Genomic DNA, 20336 nt, shown 5'->3' on the forward strand with positions numbered 1-20336 from the left:
CTAGAACTGGATCACTTGATTATAAGTAGCAATCAACTCTTCATCTTTGGCATAAGCAGCGAAATGAAACTCTAAGACGACATGCTTAAGTTCTTGAATCTGGGGGTAGAGATATTAGACCCCTTTAAAGCGACAAGCTCAGATTCCAACCTCTTGATCTTCTCGGCTGTGGAATAAGCTTCTGCTGTCATAGTCTTTGCCACCCCCTTAGTAGCCTTAGTATCCTCTTGATCAAGGAGCATAAACTCAGTTACCAAAATTGTCATTTTCTGCATCATAGCAAGCAAAACAGTCATTCTATATTCAGTCGTATGTTTCGCAAAAGAACTTGGGCAAACAACCCCTTTAACGCCATCAACAAGCTTGGCACACACGCCCATGTGTTTAAGCAGATCTGGTTTCAAGAGCGCACAAATCTCAACAGCTTCCCCAGAAATAGGCTTGGTGGATTTCTCACAACTGTCCGCGCGAGCATTCTCCTATTTCTCAGCAGGTGATTCGGTCTTAGCAGCGAAGGGAGTAGGCTTTGGCACCACTTTAGCAGTGAAGTCCACCTTTTCATTCTTCATAGTAGCAAGTCTCTCCAAAGGTGAACCAGACTTAGCCCTAGACGGACATTTTGGCACAAATTTTGACACTGGGGGCACGACAGAACCTCTATGTTAAGCAATCCTATCAGTAATCGTATTAGCCACCTTTGGCACAACAGGCGTCATTGGCTCAAATCTAGTAGTCTCATCTTTATTCCCCTCGTAAGAAGTCAAGTTAATCACAAGCTTATCTGTAGCAGGCGAACCCTCACGAGCAGCGGAAGAAGTTTTAGGCTTTTTCTCAACTGGTATCTCTTGAACAGGTGGGGAAAATCTTTTTTTCCACCTTCATTTGCAATAGGCTCCACGACAGCGATCAGACAAGCTACCACCTCCGCCTTGATTTGATTTATCTTCTTTCTCGGGGTAGACCACTTTTCACCCAGCCAAGAAGGCTAAGCAGCCAACGCCACTCACGATACTCAGAGAGGATACCTAGTGCAACATGCACCGTCTTCATATCTGGAGAAGTCTTGGCAGTTGAGCCAAATTCTGAATCTACATAAGCAGAAGAGGACAACCAACAAATCAGAAAACAGCTCAGCAAAAGTACAAAGCAGCCTATAGACTAAGCAATGTACTTACTGGTGATGAAAACCGTCGGAACACGCAACTCATGGGAAGAATCAGACTCCCACTCTCCGCTAATCTCCAAGGTCTCCTTGGCCCAGTCGTGATGGCATATGTCAAAGAAGTACCAAAATTCATTGACGATCAAATCCAACTCGAAGAATTAGCTTAGATTGAGGAATCCCACCATCACACAAACCGCATTTGGAGAACATTGTGTGGGGGCACACTTCATAGAGCAAAGCATTTCTTGGAAGAAATGCGGCATAGGAAAAGTAAATCCCAACACGAAGTAGTAGGAGTGAAACTTGATGGCTTTCTCAGCCCCACTATATAGCTCACAGCTGCTACCTTCCTTGACACGCTTCACACGTATCCCCGACGGAATGGCGTGCCTATATGCCTCAAGAAAGTCTCTAAATGAGTCATCAAAGCTAATTTTGAAGTGACCATCCTTAAAGTAGCCCACTTTACTCAAAGACCCGCTCTGACGATACAACGACGACACTCCATCATCACCCTTATGGCTTGAAGAAGACATGCTCAAGGAAATTCTACAAAGACTTGAAAAAATTTGTTAGACGGCTGCCAAAAAGAAAAAAAAAGGCATTAGGTCTCACAGCCCAAAGACAGTATCCAAAGGAGCCGAGCTTCCCCTGGCTCCCATCTCTCTCTTCTGGCCTAGCATGCTAAGCGACCAAGCACACCAAGAGGCCCAGCACGCCAAGCATTACTCTCCTCTCGGCCCAAAGGCCTCATAACCCAATCCAACTGAAGGGGGATGGCGCCCCTGCGTCTCCCCCGCTTTCTCTTCACGAACGGGCCCAAGCCTAGCAAATAAGGAGGCCCAAGCCTCCTTGGTCCAGACCACCTCACCAACCTGGCCAGTGCCAGGTCCAGCCCAGCACCCCATCAGCTTGGCCTAAGCCAAGCCGCACCTAGCCTAACCAACTGCTACCGCACCAAGCCACCCACGGCAGCAGCCCTACCGTGACTTTCCAACCATTTTTTCACTCCTTCTCGACCCCCGTTGAGCCAAATTTCAAGCCCCAATGCTCCCAAAAATTAAGAAGACAAGGAAAATTAAATTTTTCTTTCCTTGGTGTGGTTTGAAGACAAAGAAAGCAACAAAAGATGATCATTTGCACGGGCAAGTGTAGAAGATTGCTAGGGGATGAGGAACTAATATCCTCTAACTTTCTCTCTCTTGCAGGGTAGAATAAATTGCTCTCTAAAGTTGATTTAATCCACTTAAGGTAGACTTAAATAGACTTTGGAAGTAATTTATTTCCCTTTCCTAGAATGATCTAATTTCCAATTAAAGAGGGAATCTACATCAAAATAGGAAACAATCCTATGCTTCCTAAAGCAAGAGAAGATCTCTACACCTGCTACCTTTTCCTGCGAGCAGCCCAACAGGTGCGGGGCATTTGTGGAGTAAAAAATAATCAAGAAAATTATGGAGGCAACACGTACACATGGACTTTTGTGTAAAATAGACAAAATTATCCTTGAGGCACATTGGGATTCCCACCCGCATGCAATAGACAATAACGGTTCAATCGAGGTCAAAGGTGATCAAAATGATATTTATTTAAAACCCTCTCATCACTCCTCATCAAATCCTCACCCACAAGGTAACTCCCAATTATTCTTTTCAAATTAAGATTAATTACCAAATTAATTGCAAGATATTATTTTGACATAATATCTTGCAATAATATTCAAAACAACACCATAAGTGGCCGGTCCCTATTTATCCAAATAGGATCAGCCACACCCCTATATATAGCCCCATATTTATCCAAAAACCTAAGTTCATTCTTTCCCAAAACTCTCTAAAATTCTAACTTTGGCATTGGAGAATCTTCGGCCAAAGCTGCCCCATTCATTGTGGACGCGTGAGGCTCTTGATCTTGATCTTAGGTGTTATTATTTTGCATATGCATTTTCATCAAAGGAGAAAAATGTGAAAATTTGCATCCACAGATCCCATTTAGATGGGTATGTATGAAACTCTACTTTTTTGTGGTGAGATATTTAGGGAGAATTAGGGATGGCAACAAAGTGGATTGGGTTCATATGTGCCATCCCCATACCCAAAACCGTAAAATTTCCGAACGGCTTTTTCCCGTAACCGAACTCGTCAAGTAACGAATTTTTCATCGGAGAACAGTTTTCCCCATTATGATATTTATATACTATTAAATAAATAAAGAATTTTAAATAAAAACAATATTAAATAAACTGTTATTATTAATACAATTGATAGAATAGATCTAATAAGTATTTTTAAATGTTTATATTACCAAGAAAACATTTACACTCTTGAAAACTAAAAGTCTAAAGCATATAATTTATTAATGATCCAAAAGTAAATAATTAATTTCCATATTTAATAATGTATGATTTTAACAATTACTTTTCATATAATAATTTTTATTAATAAATGAAACGGTTCGCTTTCGGCTATGGGTTCGAAGCGAATACCCCAATAACCATAATCGAATCCGAAACGGAAAAGTTACCCAACGGTTACCCATAATTGTAAAATACCCGAAATTTAATGCCCAAAACCAAACTGTTTGAATCGGTTACTTGTTAGGATCAGATTTGACGGGTTAAACTGTCATCCCAAGCGAGAATGGAAGAAAAGGGAGTGGGTGTGTGTTGTACAGGCTTTAATCTTAGTTTATTTTTTATTTTTTATTTTATAAATATTTTCTTTCTCTTGTACTTGTCATTAATAAAGTTATTAAATGGTCTTTGGTTAAAATGCAAAATTTTGAAACTTTTTTCATTAGTTTTTCTTAATATTATTTACACTAATAAAGTGAAGGATTTAGAAAAATTAGTGAAAGTCCAACGTAAAACCTTTTAGTTACAAACGAAGAGAATACTACTTAATCAGAGTACTATAACAAATATGTAACAATCTGTCCCACTTGCATATTCTATTTCGTAACAACATCATGTGGTTGCACTTGCTTTGCCAATGATATTATTCCCTGCCACTTTGGGATTATGTTATAATAAATTCTCCCTCACTACAATTTTAAGAGTATTGTTAGGAAGACCAAATTTTTAAAACTAAATTTGCAAACCAAATGATGTGATTGTCAATAATTGGATTATTAACTAGCGTTGATTAACATGTTTGTTTCTTATTAATGATATATTATTTGATTTATATATTTGGTTTAAAAATTTAGCCTCTCTAACGGTACTCCAACTTTAAATCTAAAAAAATATAAAATTACAAAAGTTACAAACGACAAGCTCTAAACCAATTGAAGTGGTTTTATTATTTTGATTTGCATACCAAGAATTTCATTGGTTGTTTAAACCCTCGTGAGTAAAAAATTAAAGCTTCTTGCCCTCCTCACCTCCCTCTTGCAAGTAACCCTTCTTCCTCCTCTCGGCGGTGGCAAACAGACAAATCACAAGAAAACACGTGGCGTAGATTCCATGAACCTTCCAGTTGGTCTTGGGCGGCTGCTTGAGCACAGCTCTATGAAACACCGACATGTAGTAATGAAGCCCAACGGCGAACCCTACGAATGTCTGGGCCAGGCCCAACACTTTCGAGCCCAGCCCAGAATCGGTTGAGAAAACCAGAACCAAGTACATGAGCAGCAGCAGCAGGTACAAGACGTAGCCGAGAGTCTGCAGTACCTGCAGGCGGACGTAGGTGGACTGCGAAGTAGCGTAGAAAAACTTGAGAGGTTCGAGGCCGGTGACGAGAGCAGAGAGGCAGAGTATGGAGAAGTAGATGGAGAGGTAGACTTGGACGAAGATCAACAGCTTTTGGAGAGAGAAGTAGGCTTTGATGCGGTTGAAGAGGAGAGAGACTAACAGCAGAGGGATCAACAGGAAGGCGCACGACACGGCGGAGGCGATGGTGGCGGCGTACTTGTTGCCGACAATGGGCTTGAACTGGTTCGTCATTTGTTTGTTGGCTTTAGTGAGGTAATTCTTCGAGGTGGTCGAGATTCTCTCCAAATCTGGGATTAGGGATTGCTGGAATTTCCCGGGTAAGCCGGTGAAATCCGACACGAAATCGGTGTCGTCTTCTTGGTCGATCCAGCTGGGTTCGATTGGTTTTTTGGGTTTTTGTTGGGTGGGTCTTTTGGTGTCGGTGGTTTTTTTCTTGTCGACGAGGTTGTGGGATTGTTTTGGGGTGGTGGGTTTGGATGTTTGGTTCTTGGGTGAGCTTGGTTTGATGAAATCTGAGGTTTTCTTCGAGGAATTTGATGTGGGTTTGGTGGAATCTGAGGTTTTCTTCGAGGAATTTGATGTGGGTTTGGTGGAATCTGAGGGTTTTGATGTGGGATTGAGCTTCTTCAACTGGACATTCTTGGTGGAATTGGAATTGGAATTGGAATGGGTGGTGGATTTCAAAATCTTGGTTTGGTTCTTGGAGGAAGACAGATTGGGTTTGAGGAGTTTGGTCTGGTTTTTCGAGGAAGACAAGGTTGGTTTGATCAATTTGGTCTTGTTTTTTGAAGAAGACAAGGTGGGTTTGATCAATTTGGTCTGGTTTTTTGAGGATTTGGTGGTGGTGGTGGTGGTGGTGGTGGAGGACTTGGTCTTTTTGGGCAGGTCCTGGTCTGGGTCGATTTCTAATTCTAACAAGATTTTCCTTGTACTGGCAACAAAGTGTGAGCTCTCAACGGACTCAGAGTGGGCAGAAAGGAGGAGAGCAGGAAAGAGGAAGACAAGAGCAGAGGAAAGCAGGAGTACCTTTCTGAAACTCAAGTACATGAGTGGAGCCATTTCTCAACCGATGAGGGGCTTCCCCTTCCCCTTCACAGATCTTGTTCCACCTGAAAGCTTGGACTGGATCTACAATTAGAAACACTAGACATACACACACACACACACACAAAGACAGAAGAGAGAGAGAGAGAGAGGAATTGTACATAGGTTGTTGAACATACAGAGAGAAGTGAAGCAGAGAAGGAAGGAGTGGAGGAGGGTAGACTTTATTATGGACTTGGATTGTCTGCTGTCCCATCCATGCCCTTCTATATTGTGGTTCCGGTTAAGACATGTTAATATTTTATATTAATTTTTTTATAGAAATAATAAGATAAAAAGTAATGAGAATATAAAATATTGATGTGATTTAGACATGATTACAAAAATAAAAGGGCACAGGAAGGGTATGGAATAGAAATGGCTTTATTGCCAAAGGAGCAAGGGTAAGATCAGTCACATGATGCAACTAGGCAGTGTCCACCACTGTATAGAACTCCCCTTGCGGCGCGGTTTTACCGGGATCTTGTGCTGTTTTGGGGCTCAATGTGAATGGAAGACCAACTTACAGTTTATCTTAGTTGTGGTGTTTGGAGTAGGATTCTCTCACCTTCTAATCTCTATTTTCTTTCATCCCCTACTATTTAAACAGTTGCGATGTCTACATCTTGTTTTGAAATTTTTATATAGAGAATAAGATAAAAAGAAGAATGTGAGACGATGGTATGAAAGGGAATGATAATAGGAGAGAAAAGAATTTTATCCGTAGTGTTTTGGTTTCTAATTCATTGTCAATGTCATTGAGACGTTTTTTTTTTTTGTTCATTGCCATTGTGGCATTTTGGTTCCGAGTTCATTTATCATATCTTTTGATATAGGGATCGCACATAGCTTGTTTGTACCAAGTCATTCTTAAATAAAAAATTATATTTACGTTATTAATGTGTAACAACTCTTTAATATAGATATGGCTCACATATTTTGTGGACCATACTTTTATTTGAAAAATAGTAAAAATAATAGTACAAATAAAGGACATGGATTGTTTGCCCTCCCCATCTCATACTCTTCTCATGCCCTTCTATTTCTGTGGTCACGGTTAAACTATGTCAACATTTTATATTCCAATTGTTTTTTGTCTTATTATTTTTATAAAAAAAATCAATATAAAATGTTGACGTGACTTAATCATAACCACAGAATATAGAAAGGTATGAGAAAGGTATAAGATGGAGAGGGCAGACAATCCAAGTTTACAAATAAATCATAAATGTAGCACGATTTTTCTTAAATGACCGGCAACACTAAAAATTCTGTGCTTACTGGACTTATTATTAGTAGTCTTAATCGATTCTGACTTAATAACAAACAATGGTCAGACAATGACTTCATTGGTCAATAATCACAATTAAAGTTGCCCCACTTTTGTCAATAGATAAATTGGTTGGCCATTTACCAAGATCAAAGGGGTTGCTTATCCAAAAGCTCATCTTAATTTTCACTTTAATACCTCAAATTTTGCAGGAATATCACTTAACTATACTTACTTTTATCATATCACTTTCATACCTGACAATTTCATATTACTGTTAATCTATCTTTGAACTATTTTATTCAGATATCCTCATTCTTAATCATATCATTTCTCGTGTGCCCACACATTCAACAAAGCATTCTCATCTTCACGACACTCATTTTTTGCATGTGTTGCTTTTTGACCGCCCAGCATTCCGTGTCATAAAGCTTTAAATGCCTTATTGGCGTCCTATAAATATTTCCCTTGAGCTTTAGTGGCATACGACGATCGTACAACACACCCAATGCACTATTCTACTTCATCCATCCAGCTTATATTCTATGGTTGAGATCTCCATCTAATTCTCTATTCTCTATTCTTTATCCAAGATAACAAAAGCGTTCACTCTTTGGTACTTCTTGATCTCCAATCTTCACACCTATCTCATTCAGACCTGCATTTCCAATGAATTTGGCACTCCATATACTTTGTATTCGACCTACTTAAGCGTAGATCTTTAGATTCCAAAACCTCCCGTCAAATGTTAAGTTTCACATTTACTCTCTCCTGCATTTCATCTGTCCATACTATATCATCTGCAAAAAGTATGCATCAAGGGATATCATTTGAATATGTCCCATTATCTTGTCCATTACCAAAGCAAAAAGGTAAGACTTAAAGATGAGCCTAGGTGCAACCCTATGGTTTTGGGAAAGCTTTCAGTTTGTCCTTCATGACTTCTTACAAGTTATACAGTCCCCCCTTCCTCATTAAAAAATATCTATTTGTGTTTTTGATGACCCACTCTTGTCAGTGATGAAAGAAGATATTGGCCAAAAAGAGATCTTATGCCATAGCAAAATCCAAAATAGCTTTTCTCTCCTCGTTTCTCTCTTCAAAACCATGGCCACCAAGGAAACCTATATAATTGCTTGTCTCCTTGCCCATATGTCTTTCTACCCCAAGTTATAAGCATAATGACATACATGACTTCCCTCTCCTCGTTTCTCTCTCCAGAACTCCACGCCCAGTATCATATATCTTAGTTTCTATCCCATGCTCTTTGAAAACTACTTATTTTATCAATGCATCTCCTTCTGCCCCAAGTTATAAGCATGCACACATAGAAACTACTGTTGGCCTGCCCTTACTTGCGCAATGACAAAACAAGTGAAAATACTCGTTGTTTCCACCATTTCAAGCCTATGACAACTCTTATTCCTAACAGTTGTGCATCATCATCATCGAGCTTATCAAACTTCCCACTGGGTGCTTTTGAGGGAACATTGTTGGATTGGTCACATGAAGAAAGTCGTGTGAAAAAGGCCATGTAGAGTCACCAAAGGAACAAAATATAAAGGATGATCAAGGCCACTACTTTTCTTTTTCTTTCATCTTTTTTCTAAAAGTCATGGGCATGGATCCAAAATATGGCCCCTCGCTCTTTTCATGTGCTAAAAGTGGCTCATGTCATATGCCCTCTCATTACTTCTTTGTGTTCTTTGAAACTATAGAAAGGTAAAATGGATGTACAAACAACTCAATGCAAAAAATAGGAACTAGAGAGAGGAGTGAAGGGTTTCCCAAGTTTCTGGACTTTTACATATCCCAAAACACCGACAAGTTCTTCCCATTTCTTCAACATGTCCATTGTCCAAAAGGGTACCAAACCAACTATGTCTTCAAGTGCAAGAGTTTATAGTTTGGTCGGTTTAGAAGATTTAGCGATGCACACACGCTTAAGGTCCTATATTCAACTCATTCCGTCACCAATTTTGGTTGGCCAAAAAATAAAACAACTTTTATTTTTTTTCGACAAAAAAAAAATCTACATTAAACTATGAGTATGAGTTTCGAACATTGGACCTCAGATACACTAAATAATACAAAATCTACATTAAAACGTCTTTGTGTAATTTGGTGGGTGAAATTTCGTCTCAGTTGTGGAAACTAAAGCTTTGGCTTTCTAGATGTGTGAAAATTAAAAGTTAAATACTAATGGGGCGAGAGAGGCTCGAACTCTCAACCTCAGGATAACTCAGAAGCTATGAGACCTACGCGCTAACCAACTGCGCCACCCCCCCGATATTTTTATAGCTAATGATATTACTTCGTGCTACGACGTTATTTAAGCAATAGACTACTGATATATCTTAAGAAAAACATGGCAGGAAAATATCTTAGATGTTATTATTATATACACTCTCAGTACATGCTAAAGGACCAATCGTGTTGAAATCTTATCATGTAAATTTTTGTTTTCAATTGCCTATGAAAGTTTCAATTTTCAAAGCCTTGTAGAATATGGGATTTACTTTTATTGTTGGTTGGTTTTCTGATCACAAAACTAAGCTTGAATCTTTCTATGTGGTCTAAATTTATTTTGTGTAGACTATCGCTTTACTAGAAAAATATAAATTAAAATGTCTACAAACAACTAATTTGAAGCATCGAATAAACAACATCATAACACCACCATAAAGAATCAAAATGAATAAAATAATACTAAATTAAATGGAGACTTTGGATGCGGTCCCTAGCAATGAATATTCTTTAATTAAAATCTTATTGGTTTTCTGACAAACCCCGACCGGGATCAAGGCATGCTGGCCGTCACGTGAGGGTGACGTAGCCATGTGCACATTGTGGAAGCGATAAAGATAAGAGTTATACGACTAAATAAAAAAAAAACGAAATAGACTAAAGAGCACTAATAAGCCAGAAGTGCTAAGAGTGAAATACAATTGTAAATACACCTAATCAGAGTGTAGAAAGTCTAGGTGCAGTCCAGTAGGACAAGTACTAGTCATACAGTACCATAAGATGTCCTACAATTATTTTAATGTGTCAGAACCGCCGAAATCCTCTTATGCCACCAACAACAAGCTTACCTAAAACCTGGAGGGGCGCAAAACAGAAAACATGAGTGGGCAAAAACAAATGTTTTACAAAACCATTTCATTTCCCGACAGTTCTATCCCCTCGCCGTAAAACATGTATCATTTTTTCCAGAAATAGAATATAAACATATGCATAAATGTATATATACTTATCTCAACTCTAATCGTGCTTCACATAATCATATTCATAAGTATGCCATGCCAATATATAAACAAAATAAGTAATTCAAGTGAGAATAAATTCATGGAAGATAACATATTAGCCGGGACCTCTGCATAAGTTTGTACGACTGAATTCATAGCTCATTAGTCAATCTAGCCGGACTCACTACTATGACCTATACGGCATTACACTGCACATAAGTCGGAATCACTAAAAAGGGGTTTGTACGACAAGACTGGGTGTAATATAATTATGCTCAATACTACTCTCTCAAGATAGCTAGGCGATAAATCGTTAGTCATCTACGAGTCAGAACCACCTATGATGGTCTGTACGACAGGACTGTACACCTAAATTGGATCCAATGTGAGTATATGGTGCAGGAGGTAACATTATTTTCAGGCCTATGCCATATCTCTAGCTAATCACTAACATCGGGTTGCAGGTTTATGAGCTCAATGTTTCTCAATCAATCACAATCGTTATTCACAATCACAACACATAAACTCACCTGTGCTTACCTGAGCGTCCACAACACCACAATTATATATTATGCAACATATACTAACTCACATGCTGGACATAAAGTTATATGCATGGCAATTCAAGGCATACTTCATTTAAACGTATTTTTCCGGGAAAATATCAAGTATATAAATATATACTGAAAACCAAAAGCCCACTCATTGGTATGTCGAAGGGTCGTAGCCCCCGAGTCCCCATTGACCGCGCTCGTCCTCGGGATAAGCTTCCCCTATATGCGAAATAACTATAAAAACGTCATTTAAAGCACATAGACAAAACTAGCTAATAACTTCTCATACAATGTTCAAATGGGGTGTTTGAATATACCAACGTAATCTACACAACTCCACAAACATCCCCATATTTTTAAAATAATTTTCTGACCACTCACGCGCCAGCCAAGGCACAGCAACACGCGCCGCCCATGCGCAGGGACCCTAACGGAATCCCTTAACCCCATTAGGAATATTCCGTTAAATAGTAACGGAATTCGTTAAACTAACCAATACTGCTAGGAATATTCTGTCATCTCCTACCTCAGAACTCCGGCGACCGTTGCCGGCGCCGGAAACTGGGAAATTCTTTAAACCTTCATTTCTCGTCCATTTCTCAGTCAAATTTCATGAAACTTAAACCAATTTGAAGCTTGACACGAATAGAACACAACCATACCTTTTAAAAGCCCTAAAACCCACGGGATTCGCTGAAAAACTCCTCGACACTCCGACCAAACCTGCAACTCGTCGAATGTTACTATTCTGACGTCCAAAATCTTCCAACGAACCACTCTTAGCCTCGTGAGGACCTCCTTAAGCTACCTATAAGCTTGAAATCCCTAAAAACATGAGATTTTACATTTGCATGAATAGTACCTTAATCGGAGTTCGAGAGAAACTAGGGAGTTCTTACCTAAAAATGGTACCATTCAACTCGTATGAACCTCAAGGACACGATGGTGTACTTTAAACCCTCGATCTGCAAACTTTCTTCTAGATTTGTCGTTCATCCGTACGTGAGGGAAGGAGAGAGAGTGAGTCCGAGGGAGAGAGAGCATGGGAGAGAAAAGAGAGGAAGAGTTTGTGTGTGTGTGAGTTGGTCCACGTGGTCATCAACCAAAACCACAAAGACTCAGTGCTACTTTGGTCCAAAAATTAAGGAAAAACCTAAGTTTGGACCACCCCTAACATGCATAACACACATCACGACACTCACGTCCAAGGGTAAAATAGTCAATTCATGTCATTGATAATTTATTTCGGAATGGGCTGTGACATTTTCAATTTTTGATCGAAGTCCTTGAAATTAATGTGATAATTTATTTATATGTACGTTACTATATTTTTTAAATTAAAAATTAAAAATTTTAGTTGTTTATATAAATGAGATTTTAAATTAAAAAAAACCATAATTTGTGGGATTAAAAATATTAAAATATAAATATACTATTGTGTGTGTGTATGTGTGTGTGTGTGTGTGTGTGTGTGTGTGTATAAACATGGGTACATTCTTCAAAATCACCAAAAAAAAAAGATATTAGGCTTAATAACATTAGTAAATTTCTTCGATTAAACTCGACATGAATTGACACACCCCAACCTGCAATGTCCGCTAAGACTTCAAATCAAGTTGTGTTGGCCGACACTTGGAATGTGACGAAGCCATAAAGTGTAGTAATGTGGAAAATATGAATAAATTTAAACCTAAAAGTGCCTAAGCATAAGAGTACGATGTGAGCGAGAATGAACCCATTTCACACGTGATTACTAGGGGTGGGCACAAGCCGGGCCGGGCCCAAAATTGAATGGATTGGACCGGACTCGCTTGAAAATACAAAGGGCTGATCCGGGGTAGATTTTATTATTTTAAAATTGAGAATTGGACCTAACCTGGCCCATATAAAATGAGCCGGTTCCTACGGGTCCAACGGGTACAAACTCTTTTTTTTTTTCCCTAATTTTCAGTATCCAGATTCTTCCTAGTATCCGCCATTGCCAAATCCAACACCTATAACCTATTCATGACCCTTTTGGAAGGCAAAACCCTAACCCTAACATTCACAACCCAGAAGATCCCCGCCACTTCCATCAAGCACCTCCTATACAAAATCTTCAAATACAATTTCGAATTCATTAAAAAATAAAATAAATTTGAATCCTTCTGAGAACCAGAGACATCATCTTCCTCACGGATCGAACCAAAGACATCATCTTCAAGCATTTCTCGCTAACCCTGACGCACAGATCGAACCAGATACGTCGTCTTTCTCATGCATCCAAGACCTCCACCCTCGCCATTACAAATTACATCGAATCAAAACAAAATCAGAAACCTGCAAAAATCCTAAATCAGAAACCCTAAATTCCACTGATCATGCTTCGCAAACCCAAAACAAAAAAAATTGAAAATTTAGAGAATATAAATACGAAATTTAATTCAATCAACCCACGACGGTTTCAGAAATTCACAGAGGGGGGAGAGAGGGAGGGAGGGAGAGGGAGAGAGAAAGAGAGAGAGATAAAGACTTATGACGTCGCCGATGATTGCTATACAAGCCGAGCTGCGGTGAAGGCCATGGAAACGCGCGCGGCGATGTGGTTGGAGCCGCTAATGGAAGACCTCAATAACTGGGTAAGCTTCGAACTTTTTCTCCTAGTCGGTGAGGATACCGATTTTCTTCTCCATAAGGCCGTCGAGGAAGGTGGTGTTATCCTCATCCTTCTTGATCATCTTTGCCAGAGTCACGACGATGAACGGTGGTAGTCAAAGTCCGTAAAGAGACCTTCAAATTGATGCTTGAGTTTGGGATTTGAGATCGAGAGAGAAAAGTCCACTGACTTAGGAAATATCGATAGTGGAGAGAGAGACCAAGAGTAAGATTTGTTTTAAATCAATGGTGGAGATTTAATCTCCATATAATGGACGGTACCAACGGTCCAGGCTGGGGGCCTTTTTTTCAAAAATCTGAAACTGGCCCGCCCCGCCAATTACACGGACTCACCCAGCCCCGCCCAGTTTTGAGTTTACAAAATTTATACCCGCCCCAAACTGACTGAACCCGGCCCACCCCGCAGGTCCTAGGCCCGTTTGCCCAGCCCTAGTGATTACATAGCATAAGTAAAGTGCAATATGGTAAGATAAGGATTATACCATCATAGGTAGCCACCTATACTAGGATATGCCAAGAATCCTCATCGATGCGAAAACTCAACTACTAAAACCTGGAGGGGTGAAAAATAGAGGGTGAGTAGGCAAAAACAAAGCTTTAGAAAACACATTTCTCTTTTCTAAAAATACTAACCCCTCTCTGCAAAACCTGTATAGTTTAAAAAAAAAATAATACTACATAAGTACGAAAACGAATGTATGAGTGTAGTGAAAATAGAAGCATGCAATGCTACAATATCTCAGCAATATTAAATGTAAGCAGGTGAAATAAATCAATGTAAACTGATATGTCAACCGGAGTCACCTAATGTGACCTGTACGGCTGAGCCTATAGCTCATCTACCAATTCCTGCACACAAGTCAGAACCATCTAATGTGGTATGTATGACAGGCTGGGTGTAAATAGATACGCTCAAGTGCTACAATCACGTGAAGGCTGTGTGAAGTATCGCAAGTCACCTACGAGTTGAAACCACCTAATGTGGTATGTACGACAGGCTGGCACCTACCTTGGATCCAAGGTGAGAGTGTGGTGCGGGAGGTGAACGATCACATGAAGGTTAGGCCTTGGCTTCGGGCGGAGCACTAACACCGGGGTGCAGGATAATGAGCACCAAATGCATCTAAACGTAACCATACACACTGCAATCACTATCATCAATATGCACTCACCTGAAGCTTACTCAGGCGTCCACATCGTCATGCAATAATATGTAATATGCATATCTATACTAATGCACATACTAAAATGTAATGCAATTGACATGGCATTTTAAAACGTAAATCCATTTAAAACAATTTCTGGGGAAATGGAAAACATATATACATATATATAGAAAACCAAAAGCCCACTTACAGAACATGACGTCGGGTCGAACCCGCCTCACAGCCTTCGAAGATCCTTGCAATGCGTTTCACCTAGAAATGAAACCATTATGCAATTATGTACAACGTATTAACGCATAAATGAGTTTTCCAGATTTCTTTTCGTGTTTTTTCCCCTAACTTTAGGAGTTCATTTCAAGCTTAATTTTCAACCAACTTCAATGATTCAAAAGCCTACTAGAAGCTAGGAATGTGGGAAACATGTTTGTACTAGTTTGAAGTCAAATAGTAGCCGGAGTTGATCGGGGAAATGGTCAGAAAGTGGCCAAATGGCCACGGGTCCAAGTTTTGCAGAATCTGGGAAATTTCATCCCAACTTTCAGAGCTAATTTCTAGCTTGATTCTCAATCAAATTCAGTGATTCAAGAGCCATATTAAAGCTAGAAGTGTAGACAACAAGTCCATACTAAATTGGAGCCGAGTTTATGTCAGTGTTGGCCGAAAGAATGACCTAAAGATGGTCAAATGGTCACGGCCAAAATTTCCAGAAATCTGGAAATTTCTTCCTAACTTTCATAACTAATTTCGATACTTAACCAAACTTGATGATTCAAAAGTCATTTTCAAGTTAGAAATATAGAAAACAAGACCATACCAAAGTGGAGCCGAGATATAGTCCGAGTTGGCCGGAAAAATGTCTTGAAAGTGGCCGGTGGTAGGCATAAATGCACACCACAAAGTAGCACACAAATATCCTATTAATTTTCCTTATTAACACTAAAATTTGTCGATTTTAGCATATGAAAATAAGGGTCTTTCCCGCAGAAGATTGTTTTATCCAAATACTTAAAATGTCACAAAAACAGGGTGGCTGTCTCCACTGACCAGCCACCGAACAATAATTATTAGACTAACTTACACTTATCCAAATGCAACTAAATTTTATACACATAAACTAGACACACCAAGCTATGCTCACACAAAATTTTGGGATTTTTGGAGTTGATTAGCTATTTCAATTAAATCGGACAAAACAGGACCTCAACAAGTTTTAAATAATACCAATAGATTTTAATTCACAAGTTAAGAAAACGAGTTAGGGGATATGCTATCCACCACCAAATAATCATGCAAGCATGTTATGTTTCATTCAAATCCCTTTTATTTCCGGATGAAGATGCTCAAGGTGGCTCACTGTTAGAACTCAACCTATTACTCTTTCTTACGTAGTATGTTAAGAGAATGGCGTTTTCAACTTAACTTAGTCCCTAACATGCAATCTAGAATGGCGTGTTCATAGATTTAACAAGTAGAAATCATTAAGAATAAAAAGAGTTTGAGTCATCACAAGGCATCGTAAGTACTGGCGTTGTCTTACTTATCCTAGAAATCGGTTCACATGTTAACCACAATTAACAAGTGCTACTCTAGAACATATGTAGGTCCTCATTCAACAAGGGCAGGTAAACATATATTCATAGCATTAAAATCCTAGATATGCTCACTATGTATGCATCCATAGAAACACATAAAGAATTTATCAATGACATAAGTAGTGAAACAATTTTCATCCTTTCATAAAAGTCATTCAAACAAAATATCACAACAAACTTACAATCATATTCGGGGCTTCAAAACAGCCCCTAACTACTAAAAATTAGTTACACATTATTCTCAAATTAAACCAAAAGTAAAACATGGGTTTGAGAAGATAAAACCAAGAAAAATAGAGTGAAGCCTCTACTTCTTTCCTTCCTTGCTCTCTGCCGTGCCTCTCGCTCTCTTCTGTATTCTATTTCTGCTCCGTGTTTTTCTGCTTATTCTTCTCTGCCTCTCACGCTTTCTGCTCCTCACTTCTCTTTTGCAGTCTGCCGTGTGTAGATGACAAAGAAGAGCACAAAGGCTGTGTGGAAGGCCATCTCATCCCACTTTGCTTTCTGATTTCTCTCTGTATTTTTTTTATTTGACTTTTCTTCCAATTCCAACCTGTCCGCATGCATTTGCTGCTGTATGTTAATCATTCATCATGATTTTATGCTTTCTGCTTTCTTTGTTTATTTTTTTATGTTGTATCTAAAGTGCCCCTTGAACTCCGCCTATGTAATTTTACATTGCCGGTCCCAAGCCCGGATAAAGGAGGAGGGGGAGGGCGTCAGGTAGTCGACAGCCGGCACTCCATGATCACGTCGAATCCTTATGAAAATGAATCCAGAACAAAATCGCGCTAAAGCTAGGGCGTCACCCGTAAGTGGCGCGCTGTGTGGCCCGAGCACAGTGATAAGTGAGCAAGGGTCGCTGTATCTCCATCGGCACCCGGATGCAGTGTTAAATGAGCAAGGGGGCCGTAGAAACTTCTTTTCGAACGACTCCACTCAAAGTTGTTTGGGAGCATATGCTCCTATCAACTTTACACGGGACACACAAAAGAAGTACTTTGATCCTATTAGAAGGGGGAGGGTGAAGAAGCTAGGACAGAAGGGTAGAGTTCAAGAGAGCAAAATGCGTTTAGGAACGTGGAATATAGGAACCTTAACGGGAAAATCTATGGAAGTAGTGGAAGTTATGGTGAGTAGAAGGATAAATATTATGTGCCTACAAGAAACTAAGTGGGTTGGTAGTAAGGCAAAGGATCTAGAAAACTCAGGGTTTAAACTTTGGTATTCGGGCACAAATAGAACGAGAAACGGTGTTGGCATCATCGTGGACAAGACCTTGACACAAGATGTTGTAGATGTCAAGAGGGTAGGAGATAGAATCATGGCAATCAAGATTGTAATAGGACACGAACTTATCAATGTGATTAGTGCGTACGCACCTCAAGTAGGGTTGGATACGAGTTCGAAGGAGAAATTTTGGGAAGACCTTGGAGACTTGGTGCAAGGAATTGCTCAGACGGAGAAGTTATTTATAGGAGGAGATTTAAATGGACACGTGGGCAGGGAGACAGGCAACTATGGAGGCTTTCATGGTGGCCATGGTTTTGGAAAGAGAAACGAGGATGGGGAAGCTATCTTGGATTTTGCAATGGCATATGATCTCTTCTTAGCCAACACCTTCTTTAAGAAGAGAGAAGAACATGTGATCACCTACAAGAGTGGGTCGTCAAAAACACAAATAGATTTTCTTCTAATGAGGAAAGGGGATCGTATAACTTGTAAGGATTGCAAAGTTATACCAGGAGAGAGCGTGGCTAATCAACATCGCTTGTTGGTGATGGATGTACATATCAAAAGAGTGAGACAAAAGAACAAGACTTGGAAGTGCCCAAGGACTAAATGGTGGAATCTAAAAGAAGAAAAACAAGCCATTTTCAAAGCGAAGGTAATCACCCAATGTGTGTGGGATAGAGAGGGGGAAGCTAGCCAAATGTGGGATTCCATGGCTAGTTGTATCCGAAAAGTAGCAAAAGAGGTATTAGGAGAGTCCAAGGGCTTTGCCCCACACCAAAAGGAATCTTGGTGGTGGAATGAGGAGGTACAAACAAAGGTGAAGGCTAAGAAGGAATGTTGTAAAGCCTTATACAAGGAGAGGACCGATGAAAATGGTGAAAGGTATAGAAAAGCGAAGCAAGAGGTGAAGAAAGCTGTCAGAGAAGCTAAGTTAGCGGCTTACGACGATATGTATAAACGACTAGATACCAAAGAAGGAGAGTTGGATATCTATAAACTAGCTAGAGCAAGGGAAAAGAAGACAATGGACCTAAACCAAGTGAGGTGCATCAAGGATGAGGATGGAAAGGTTCTTGCTACAGAGAACGCGGTTAAAGACAGATGGAGAGGTTATTTTCATAATCTTTTCAATGAAGGACATGAAAGGAGTGCTTCTTTAGGGGAGTTGAGTAACTCAGAAGAGTGTAGAAACTACTCTTTTTATCGTCGAATCCGGAAGGAAGAAGTGGTTGTAGCTTTGAAGAAGATGAAGCATCGAAAAGCAATAGGCCCAGACAATATACCAATCGAAGTGTGGAAAGTTTTGGGAGAGACAGGTATAACATGGCTCACTGACCTTTTCAATAGGATTTTGAAAACGAAGAAGATGCCAAATGAGTGGCGAACGAGCACTTTGGTGCCTATCTACAAGAATAAGGGCGACGTACAAAATTGCATGAACTATAGGGGTATTAAGTTAATGAGTCATACAATGAAGCTCTGGGAGAGAGTCATTGAGCATAGATTGAGGCAAGAGACACGGGTTTCGGACAACCAATTCGGGTTCATGCCAGGGCGCTCAACCATGGAGGCAATCTATCTCTTACGAAGATTGATGGAAAGATATAGAGATGGGAAAAAGGATTTACACATGGTCTTTATAGATTTGGAAAAAGCGTATGATAGGGTCCCAAGAGACATTCTTTGGAGGATTTTAGAGAAGAAAGGAGTACGAGTAGCATATATCCAAGCTATAAAGGATATGTATGAAGGAGCAAAGACTGTCGTAAGAACCCATGAAGGACAAACCGAAAGCTTTCCCATAACTGTAGGATTACATCAAGGCTCATCCTTAAGTCCTTACCTTTTTGCGTTGGTAATGGATGAGTTAACAGGATATATTCAAGATGATATTCCTTGGTGTATGCTTTTCGCAGACGATATAGTGTTGATAGATGAAACTTAGGAAGGGGTAAATGCAAAGCTTAACCTTTGGAGAGAAGTGTTGGAATCTAAAGGTCTTCGCCTAAGCCGATCAAAGACAGAATATATGGAGTGCAAGTTCAGTGCATATGAAGGCCAAAACGAGTTAGGGGTGAGGATCGGAGATCAAGAAATACCAAAGAGCGACCGTTTTCGTTACCTAGGATCTATCTTGCAAAAGAACGGAGAATTAGATGGAGATCTCAACCATAGAATACAAGCTGGATGGATGAAATGGAAGAGTGCATCTGGCGTGTTGTGTGACCGCCATATGCCACTGAAGCTCAAGGGAAAATTTTATAGGACGGCAATAAGGCCGGCGATGCTGTATAGCACAGAATGTTGGGCGGTGAAGCATCAACACGTACACAAAATGGGTGTAGCGGAGATGAGGATGCTTCGTTGGATGTGTGGGCACACGAGAAAGGATAAGATTAGGAATGAGGATATCCGGGGTAAAGTAGGAGTAGCCGAAATTGAAGGAAAGATGAGAGAAAATCGGTTACGGTGGTTTGGACATGTGCAAAGAAGGCCTATTGACGCTCCGATTAGAAGATGCGACTATGGGACAGAGGTTCAGGGCAGAAGGGGTAGAGGAAGACCTAGGAAAACTTTGGAAGAGACTCTAAGAAAAGACTTAGAGTACTTGGATCTAACGAAGGACATGACACATGACCGAGCACAATGGCGTTC

General features: G+C 39.9%; 1 protein-coding gene, 1 long non-coding RNA gene and 1 other non-coding gene across 4 annotated transcripts; all 3 read right to left on the minus strand.

The window, feature by feature from the left end:
- Window positions 1-4367: 4367 nt before the first annotated feature.
- Window positions 4368-6120, minus strand: LOC126605127 (cell wall protein DAN4-like). Of its 2 annotated transcripts, XM_050272495.1 has the most exons (2): window positions 5437-6120; window positions 4368-5394 (listed from the first exon to the last, which is right to left on the minus strand). In XM_050272495.1, the coding sequence occupies exons 1-2, from the start codon at window positions 5934-5936 to the stop codon at window positions 4524-4526; spliced, it is 1371 nt and encodes a 456-aa protein (XP_050128452.1). In that variant the 5' UTR covers window positions 5937-6120; the 3' UTR covers window positions 4368-4523. The 2 variants fall into 2 exon arrangements, with proteins under 2 accessions (XP_050128452.1, XP_050128451.1); XM_050272494.1 differs by having other exon boundaries at window positions 4368-6120.
- A 3313-nt stretch (window positions 6121-9433) lies between these two features.
- TRNAM-CAU (transfer RNA methionine (anticodon CAU)) lies at window positions 9434-9518 on the minus strand. The gene is given in 2 exon segments: window positions 9434-9469; window positions 9481-9518. It is a non-coding gene; the product is annotated as a tRNA-Met (tRNA).
- Window positions 9519-10130: 612 nt separating this feature from the next.
- On the minus strand, window positions 10131-15728 carry LOC126602517 (uncharacterized). The gene is made up of 3 exons (XR_007616136.1): window positions 15668-15728; window positions 15044-15105; window positions 10131-10332 (listed from the first exon to the last, which is right to left on the minus strand). It is a non-coding gene; the product is annotated as an uncharacterized LOC126602517 (long non-coding RNA).
- Between the last annotated feature and the right edge of the window lie 4608 nt (window positions 15729-20336).

This window comes from Malus sylvestris, chromosome 15 (genome assembly GCF_916048215.2).
Source record: "Malus sylvestris chromosome 15, drMalSylv7.2, whole genome shotgun sequence".
Classification (NCBI taxonomy): Eukaryota; Viridiplantae; Streptophyta; class Magnoliopsida; order Rosales; family Rosaceae; genus Malus; species Malus sylvestris.

What these genes read in the sequence shown, in the direction of transcription:
- LOC126605127 (XM_050272494.1), bottom strand. Translation starts at nt 5,936, where the DNA reads ATGGCTCCACTCATGTACTTGAGTTTCAGAAAGGTACTCCTGCTTTCC.